Source organism: Teleopsis dalmanni, chromosome 2 (genome assembly GCF_002237135.1).
Source record: "Teleopsis dalmanni isolate 2A chromosome 2, ASM223713v2, whole genome shotgun sequence".
Classification (NCBI taxonomy): domain Eukaryota; kingdom Metazoa; phylum Arthropoda; class Insecta; order Diptera; family Diopsidae; genus Teleopsis; species Teleopsis dalmanni.
Genome location: NC_051847.1, coordinates 129,782,954 through 129,793,027, shown reverse-complemented (window position 1 = coordinate 129,793,027; position 10,074 = coordinate 129,782,954). Strand labels below are relative to the sequence as shown.

The 10,074-nt window shown below is 35.1% G+C and overlaps 1 protein-coding gene across 1 annotated transcript in view; it reads right to left on the bottom strand.

The window, feature by feature from the left end:
- Positions 1 to 6,379: 6,379 nt before the first annotated feature.
- LOC119675709 (paired box protein Pax-6-like) overlaps positions 6,380 to 10,074 on the bottom strand; it is a 13,137-nt gene continuing 9,442 nt past the window's right edge. The window contains exons 2-4 of the mRNA XM_038086915.1: positions 7,372 to 7,739; positions 7,114 to 7,319; positions 6,380 to 6,912 (exon numbers count right to left, since the gene is read on the bottom strand). Of these exons, the coding sequence (XP_037942843.1) occupies positions 6,818 to 6,912; positions 7,114 to 7,319; positions 7,372 to 7,739 (669 nt within the window). The 3' untranslated portion in view covers positions 6,380 to 6,817. The remainder of the gene's footprint in view (positions 6,913 to 7,113; positions 7,320 to 7,371; positions 7,740 to 10,074) is intronic.

Below are 10,074 nucleotides of genomic sequence, written 5' to 3'. Positions count from 1 at the left end.
AGGAGTGGAATGCCAACCCAACATTGTTACATGACGATTCGCAGAATTATACAGATGGATCCAAAACGCTTTAAGATGTTGGAGCAGGAATAGTGGGACCCAGAGTACACAAATCAATTACAATAAGCACAGACTCCACAATTTTCCATGCGGAACTCTATGCTATAATAGAGACTGTGGAGATCTTATCCAAAAGAGGGCTTAAGAGAGTTAAAGTTAATATACTCTTAAACAGCCAATCAGTTCTCAAAGCTCTAAAAAGCTAAACATTCACATCAAAAGTTCTTATAGAGTATAACAATGCACTTAACCAACAGGCCACCCACAACCATGTCTCTCTGATTTGGGTACCCGGACACGAAGGACATGAACGCAACGAAAAGGCGGACCTTTATGCCAAAAAAGGGACAGAAGAACCATTCATTGGTAAAACTCCCTCCTTTGGTTTCAATAAAACGAACATAAAACAGCAGACCAAAAAATGGATCCAACAAAATATTAATGAATACTGGAATGGAATAGACGGCCTATATCATTCCAAAAAAATTTTAAATTTTGATGCTAAAAGAGCAAACACCGCTCTCAACCTAAACAAGAAAAGTCTAAAGTTACTCTCTGGTGCACTAACAGGCCACGCCGCATGTAACAAACACCTACACAAAATAGCTATATCCGAACATCAATATTTGCAGATTCTGCTGTGATGAGGAAGAGTCTACGGAACCTCAACAACTGTAAGGTTCCGTCACAGCAACTGTGATGCACAAGCCACAGAAGAAACAAAATTTTAGGTGCATACCAACTAGAGGATGAAGACCTTCGGAAACTCCTTCTGAAGGAGTTGGTTCGATTCTTCGAGCTCCTAAATATCTAAACACAAAGGGGCGCACAATAGGTCAAACTAGTCGCAGTGCAGAGGCTTTAGCCTAACCCGAAACCCTTAAACACCATTACCATTACCAATATAGGGGAACAAGGCTCAAGACGCGTCTCAAATAGCCTCTCTTGAGTTAACGTCAACCTCAACCTTCCCGCGGTGTTCCCTGTTTTCACTAATGAGGCTCTGGCGACCGAGTGTTCGGCGGGATATCTGAACTCTTCCATCTGCTGTCTAGAGGAAATGCTAGCTGCACATTCACATCATGGCAGGATCGGAGGCCAAATGGTGATTGACGAAATTAAAGAAAGGTAGCAGCCCTACCACCGATCTGGGCAGCTATGGGTTAATCACTCGTGGCGGCTGGAAAACATTAGATTCAAGTATTCACAAGAAATAGAAACCGGCCTGACCAAAACGATACCGACTTAAGGAATGTAAAAAGGACAAGATTTGGACAATGGAACGTGCGAACTCTGTTTCAAGCAGGAAAAATGGCTACGTTAGCCGCTGAATGCGATAGGTTTAAAATAGACGTAATTGGCATTAGCGAAGTCAGATGGAATGGTACAGGTGAATTCACAAACCAAAAGGGAGGTGTACTTATGTACTCCGGCATGCCCGACGAACAAGACCCTCACATCCGAGGCGTTGCAGTTTACGTAAGAAAAAATGTTAAGCACTCAATCTTATGCTGGAAAGCTATATCCGAAAGAATAATAGTAGTACGTTTTCGCGCAAAGAAATTCAATATGTCTCTAGTACAATGCTATGCTCCAACAGAAGATAGTCCACTTGACCAAAAAGAAGTTTTTTACAGTGCGCTAGAAAGAACGCTCTCTGAAATTCCTAGAACCGATGTAATTATTCTTATGAGCGATTTCAATGCGGAAATAACTCAGAGTATCGAACTGTAAGAGGTTCTCATGGCATTGAAACATGTGACGAGAATGGGGAGCTGTTTTTGGAACTTTGTATAAATTATGATCTCAGGATTAGAGGATCCCTATTTCCTCATAAAACGTGTCACAAGGTCACTTGGAAGTCCCCCGCTGGCAACTTCGAAAGTCAAATTGATCATATCTGCATTTCAAAACGATGGAGTAAAGTTCTATGTGATGTCAGAAACAAAAGAAGCGCTGATATCGACAGTGACCACTATTTAGTGGTGGCCGAACTGAAATTTAATATACCTAAACATAGGTATGAACACCCGCAGCATACACGGCGCACGTATAATACCACAAAGCTTAATGTTGGAGCGGTAAAGAATGAAATGATCGAACGTATTAACAACGTCAGTTTGATGGAGGATGCTTCTATTGAGGAAACGTGGCTTCATATTAAAACAAATCTCGAAGAGATCTGCAAGGACACACTAGGCTACCGTAAAAACGAGCAAAAGGAATGGTTGTCGGCAAACTCTTGGGAGCTCATTGCTCAGAGAAGGTGAGTTACAACGAAAATGTTAAGCGAGGCAGATCCGTTTAAAAAAGCCGAATACAACATAACGTACAGAAGTCTCAGTAGACAGATCAAGAAAGCAGTCAAAAGCGACAAGAGAAACTATTACGTTGAACTAAGCATGAAAGCGCAAGCAGCATCAGAAAAGGGCGACATGAAGGAGCTGTTTAAGTTAACTAAACAACTAGGTGGAATATCTTTCCAAAGCAGCGCTCCAATTGAAAATGAAAACGGACAGCTGGTGTTTGCTAAGAACGAGCAGGCAGAAGTTTGGAAAAGACATTTTGAGAAAACCCTAAATATCATACACAACGAAAGTGGCGAGCTCACAATACCAAGACATCTAAATCCTAACAGACAAATAGATACAAGGGCACCTAGCGTTAACGAAATAAGAGGTGTAATCATTAGCATGAAAAGTGGTAAAGCACCAGGTAATAATTGTTTACCAATAGAGTGTTTTAAGGCAGACCCCAATGCTGTGTCCAAACTTTTGCTCCCCTTGTTTGAGAAAATCTGGGAACTAGAGTCATTCCCTCTCGAATGGAAGGAGTCTATCATCGTCAAACTGCCGAAAAAAGGCGATAGAAAGAAATGCAGCAACTGGAGGGGAATTTCTTTAATACCAGCAGTTTTCCAAATTTTCAACAAAATAATATTAGAAAGAATCGCCGTAACATTAAACGAGCTTATTCATAAAACTCAAGCAGGTTTTCGCCCTGGGCACTCGTGCATCGACCAAATTAACACGATTAGAATACTTATTGAACAAGCCTCAGAATGGAATGCAACCTTGTATTTAACATTTATTGATTTTGAAAAGGCTTTCGACGCGCTTAAGAGAAGTTACATATGGATGGCGTTAAACGCTAATGGTATCCCTAATAAGATCATTAATATTCTCAAGAAGAGCTACGAAGGGGCCACGAGTAGAGTTTTACATGAAGGTACTCTTAGCGACAGCTTTAATTGCAACAGTGGAGTGCGACAGGGTTGCGCCCTTTCACCGTTACTGTTTATCACAGTCCTAGACGTCGTTTTAGAAGCTGTAGAAGAAAGCCCAATCGGCATTGGTTGGAAGCTGAATCAAAAGCTTGGTCATCTTGAATATGCAGACGATGTAGTACTGTTAACAAACAGACACACTGATATGCAAACTCTTGTTAATAACGTATGTGAGCAGTCATATAAAGTCGGCCTAAAAATTAACGCCTCAAAGACAAAAACAATGAGAACAAAAGCAAGCAATCAATCGCCCATCCTTCTGTACGATCAAAACATTGAAGACGTGCAGGAACTCGAATACCTGGGGAGTATAGTCAACAGCGAGGGTGGCACGTCAAAGGACATCGGCAGTAGAGTAAAAAAGGCAAATGGCTCTTTCGCATCGCTTAACAAAATCTGGAAAGCCAACAATGTAAGCGTCGAAACTAAAATCAGAATATTCAACGCCTGCGTCAAATCGACATTATTATATGGGTGCGAAATATGGTCGCTAACGAGAGCCTCGACTCAGAAGTTACAATACTTTGTCAATAAAAGCTTACGGCGTATTCTGAACATATGGTGGCCTGCAAGAGTCTCCAACGAAGTGCTATGGCAGCGTACCAAACAAAAGCCAATAGAGAAAGAAATTTTGAGACGCAAATATGGCTGGCTCGGCCACACACTTAGAAAACCGACAGATGCAATTGCCCACGCAGTCATGGAATGGAACCCACAAGGAGTAAGGAGACGAGGTCGTCCCAAAACCACCTGGCGAAGAACAGTGGCAGCAGAAACAAGCAAATCCTTTAACCAGTTACGTTTTACTGCCAGAAACAGTAGGAATGGAAGAAGTTTATAAATATTATTTGTGAATAGACTAAGATCTAATTTTTAAATTTTTAAATTTAATTTTTATAATGAAGAACATGTCTTAATAATAATAATAATAATAATTACCAATATAAAATTTATATGCATGTATGTTTTTGTAAAGCTGACTTATGTAGTTTAGATATGAACTTATTAAAGAGCGTTTTTCACAGTTGCAAATTGAGCCTGGAACCTACTCTTGTTTACAATGACAATGAACTTCTAAATATAACTTTATCACATCATAGATGGACTAACAAAAAGCTAGATCCCCAAAAAATATTAATATTAAAAATTCTTCCTATACTTTGTTCATTCAAATATGGATAGCTTGGCATATAGAAAAGTCTATTGCGTTATGGTTCTACGGAAATTTCCATTATAGGAACAATAGATTTTGTCTTTGGAAAGTTTTGATTGTAAACTAGTATTATTTATTATTATTGACATGTTCTATCATTACATCAAAGAGGTAAATTAGGAACTTAGTCTATTTACATAGGATTTCCACAAATCTTGGTTTCTAGCTATATATCTTAATTCATTAAGTATTATTCAAGCAAAATATAAATAGATAGAAATTGAGAAACATGGAAATCTGTTGAATTATACATAAAATATAAAAAAAAAACTATTAAAATTATGATGTTTTTATGTCACCAATAACTAATATTTATTTGTGTGTAAGCTGTTCTTTGTATGTAACAAGACACAAAAAATAAATATTTAAATTTGACGTCACTATGAATCTCTGTATAAGATGGGCCTACGTTAGTTAATTCATATACAGAGTATAAAAGTGCAAACATTATACATATATATATATATCAATAACCGATTCTGTTATGCAATTAGTTATATGACGAATGCTCATGACCAAAATGCATGTTATGCTGAGAATCATATCAATATATTTAATTTCCTATTTTTACTACTAGATATGCTCACTTTTGCCACCAAAAATGAACACCAGAAAAAAACTTATAGAAGGTGTAAAAATGTTAATTTATTAGATTATTTTATAATAGTTGTGACATATTTTTTTTCTCCTACGCTCAATTTTTTAATTTGCCTTGAAAGCAACAACAATTTTAATTTTGACGTGCCCATGACTTTGTGCATAACATGGCACTAAGAAATACCTACTTTACACGAGTGACAACTATATTGTTAATTAAAAAAAATTTTTTTTTAACATATTTCCATTTTACAATGCATCCAACATACTTAAAATCTAAATATTATTGCCTTTTTGTGGACTTTGCTATGATTTCCATGTGGTTGACTTGCTTTTATAAATTAAAGTAAAAACTTTTTATAATATTGAGTCATAGTAATTTAAATGACGTCATTGAAGAAAGGTTCTAAAAAAAATTTTAGGACTTGCAAATATTTTTTAGTGTTCATTATACCAAAAAAAAGTTATAATAATAGTAAGATATTAATAAGGGCCATGGCGTCGTTAGGTCCCCCCTTGCTAACACCATTACAACCTATGTGTAATGAAAAATTAAGTTGGGAATTTTTAAATTTCATTGGATTGTACGAAAACTGACAGGATTACCAACACCGCGTTATTGAATCTCAGAATGGTTACAGACTCCTTGAGGAGGTATGCAGATCTGAGGTCAATTATTGCTTAGTCTGATGAAGTCACAAACAATAATCCAGTCAGGGCGTAGAGAGGGGTTGAGAAAGAAACCTCGTAGCTAAAATAGAGTAAAAGTGCTCAAGTGCATTGACTCATCATAATAAATATATATTATATGTATATATTATTATATTATTTTATACATGTAGTATATGAAACACTCCTAGCGTTTTCAACTTGTTATATATCAGTAGGTAGTAATTTAATAAGTAATAAAGTAGAAAATGAAGGATGCTATTGTATGATGTCAGCAAGCTACTAATCGGGCTGACTGGCGGAGGCTACTCGACGTCTGTAACTGCTAACTAACAAAAGAAACAAAAAAAAAAATTCTATGATGATAATAAATAACTTGTTACAATTTTTAGCAAACATTGTTGATTGCTTAAAACTATTTATTTAAAATTTAATTAATACATACACAAGAAAAATTTTATAAATCATATTACAATTATCTATTTTACTCTCACACATTTTACATACATTTTTCAAAAATATTTCGTTGTTTTTATTAAACATTAATCGAAAATTTTACTTAATAATATTATAAGAAATTAAAATTATACAAAGTGAATTTGTTGTAATTTAACTGATACTGTTTCCGCGGCGGCTTAAATAAGAATTCAATTTTTATTGCGAGATTTATTGTGCGTTTAATCATTTGCGTTGCGTTGAGTATAAGTTTGTGGTGGGCTATGAAGTGTTCTAGTTCGGCAGGTGGGGTCTTTCTTTTATGATTGACATTATAAAAAATTTTTATGATGATGAGCTTGCAGATTATGATTTGTTATAACTACAGGTAAAAGCGGTGAAATATTCAATTTAAAAGGTTTTGATATCGTGTCTAGCGACGTGTTCGTGTTTCCTATTACTTTGGATTTTCCGTTAGGAATAATTTCGGAAATTGAATCTATCTGCTGTGCAGCTCCCTTGGTGAATGGTTGTGGTGTTAAATCGAAAATTGTAGATCACTGAATTCGTGGCCAATAATTTGAGCCTGCTAAGTCACTGGCACTTTGTGTTGGTATTTGTACCGGGACAGAGACTCCAGCTGATATAACACCTGCAAAAGTATAGTTATCTGAAATTATTGAAAGTAATTATTCGTGCATTTACGATGTTAAGTAATATAATATGGTAATATCAAAACTTTATACTAATTATTACATAATATGTTATATGTTAATTTTATAAAAAAGTTATTGGGTTAGATACGAAAATCATTTCGAAATGTTTACATTATAAAATTGTGTGATTTCTGTACCTGTATTTCCTGTAGTTCCAGTGACACTATTACTTCCGTAAACATGTTGAGGGGGTTGCTGATGTGCTGCTGCTGGATTGCATGATGTTCGTGTATGTGTCGCATAAGGAGAACTTAACGCAAGTGGATCATGAAACATGTATGGATAACTATCACGTTGTTGAAGACATGTGGACGTCATTGAACCCAATGACGTTGTCATAGAACTAAACACATAAATTAATATAAATAAATTTTGTAACTATTTTACACATTTACTTGTAGTTTTCTGCAATTGTCGCAATGGGTTGAGGTATTGAAGAATACATTGAATTGAAACCTGTATTCAGTGGCAATCGTGGTGCTACGGCTTGAAGAGGTGGACTTATAGATGTTGTGTGAGCGCCTTCAACTAGAATTGCTCCCGCTCCATTACTTTGAATTGTGGAGCCAGCACCATTTGAATTTTCTGTTACATTATTTGTTACATTTGGTGTATGACTAGAATTTTCTTGGTTATTATTGCTCATTGTAGTTGGATTTCTACTACTGCTTCTTTCATTATTAGATACATGATCAACGGAACGACGTTGCGTACGAAGTTTTTCTTCCCGTCTCCACTTTGCTCGGCGATTAGAAAACCATACCTACATTGTTCAAGAAAGTTAAACGTTATGAGTAACTAGAAAATTCTATATTAGCACATAAAACATTAAAAAACATTGAAATAAAAAAATCATGTTCTATGTATAATAATATAAAGCACATTAAAATTTATGAAAACTGCACCATATTTGAAAATATAGTTAACCACAAATGAAAACTTAAGTGACAGTTCAGTGGTTGTTAAAATCCCTGTCCAACTATGTATTAAAATTAAACTGCAGAAATCAATTTATTTTTCATTTGACATGCGACTTTTTGGCAGGTTAATTAAGGCGCCTCTTTTATAGATTAACCTAACACTGCCGCTGAACTGCCATGAACACAACGAAATTAATAAGACTTCTGAAACTTTTTTTATTTACTGAACAGTAATCAAAATGAATTCCGGTTTATTATTTTACAAAAATTGTTGTATTTTTAGTGCATGGTTGGTTGGTTGGTTGGTTGCAGTGGCAGGTCATAAGATAACTTCAAATGTACCTCAATTAGCGATTTTTCGCCGTTTTGTTACCACATTCCTCGCAAGAACCCTAGTATAGAAGAGTAGAGACTAAATCCATCCCACCGAATTAGGTAATTTAACAGGTCTTTCATCCTTACCATTGAGCAGTCTGATAAACTATCACAAAAGTATTTTCCTAAGAACCTATATCTTCTGGATGCTAGAGCTGGGCATTCACAGAGAAAATGTATTATTGTTTCTTTCTCCCGCGGGTTTCCACAACTTCTGCAGTGAGAGTTATAGGGAATACGCAGTTTCTCTGCGTGAGTTCCTAACCACCAATGACCAGTAAGAACCGCAATAAGCCTTGCAGTGTTTACGCGATCTTTTTTGATGAGTTCCAGAGATTTATTTTTATTATAAGTGGGCCACGTTAACTAACCTGGCCACGTTAATTTTTAGTGCATACAAGTCGTACTTTATTTTTCCCAAATTACTTCTTTATTGTTCCAGCGCTAATTACTAAATGAATCAATATTAGTGATAAAAGCATTTAGATAAAAAATTATAGTTGAAGTATTTCACGTTTTTATATATATATATATATAAGCTTAACTAGGTATAGGTAACATATCAAAGTATTTTTGCTGTTCAAGAAGTGGGGAAGATCTTCTTTCTTGATTTTGCCATCACTATGGTTATGGTTAAGTCTATATATTTATGTAGAATATAAGACGCAATACGAAAATAAAATTTTTAGCAGCTTACTAGATGGAGTTATAAAAGCGTTTCAAAGCTTAGTTGTCTTGACCTATTAATATTAAAGATCATGACAACATATTAAGCTCATTAATCGTTGATTACTATTAGAATAATATATTTCATTTCTTAATAAGCGAAATATAGTCAAAAGCAGTGTAGTCAAAAATACATTTCCAGATTTAGAATGATACATGTTGAATGATACATGGGCAGGCGCATAGAACGTGTTCTGCTGTTTTCTGTTGACAGAGTCGGTAGGAAATGTTTTCTGTTAGACCAATCTTTTTCAGATGGTATCACTGTCTACAGTGGCCTGTTAGCAGTTTGTGTAGAGTTTGATATCTGTTCTGCTTAAGTTCAGAACAGCTTCAGCCTTAATATGTTCAGGGATAATAAGTCGTTTTGACTGCCGCATGCCTTTTTGGGCTCTTCAGAAGTCAGTTAGGTTTTGTTTTTCCCTTTCGCTTACTAGGCTGATTTTGAAGGTGTGTAAACAGAAAAAGAAGAGTGCAAATATAAAAATACAAGTAAGGTCTTTGTGGAACACACCCCAAAAACTTCTTAAATTGACTTCAATAGAAAATTAATAGTACATCTTATTAAATCTTCCCATCCGAATGTATCTTCTAAAAGAAAATTCTGTAAAAGTACACAATATGGATGTAACGATAGGCATTTGAAAACTCACAGAGGAATCATAGTGATATATAAATTGTAATAACAATAATAAAAACTGATTAAGATAAAAATTAAACTTTTAAAATACTCAGATGCTTACTCTACATAATAAGTATAATAGTAAAGTAGTATTCATAAATATTTACTCATTTCAGTTCCAAAAAAAGAAAAATACGATTTAAAAGTAGTTAAACATAATTAACGATCACAATTTTGAAATTTGAGGCTAAAAATCCATTTCACCCTAAAGTATTATAAAATTTTGACAGCTCCTATTTTTGTCCATCCCTTATATGAGAGTTAAAAACTGGTTCAAAACAGAACTTAGAATAAAAAGCGAGTATTAAATTTTCTTTTACTCATAAATAGAATAATGGTGCGGGAACGTATGAAATGCAAAATAATGTGTACGAAAAAAAATAGATGAGTGTTCG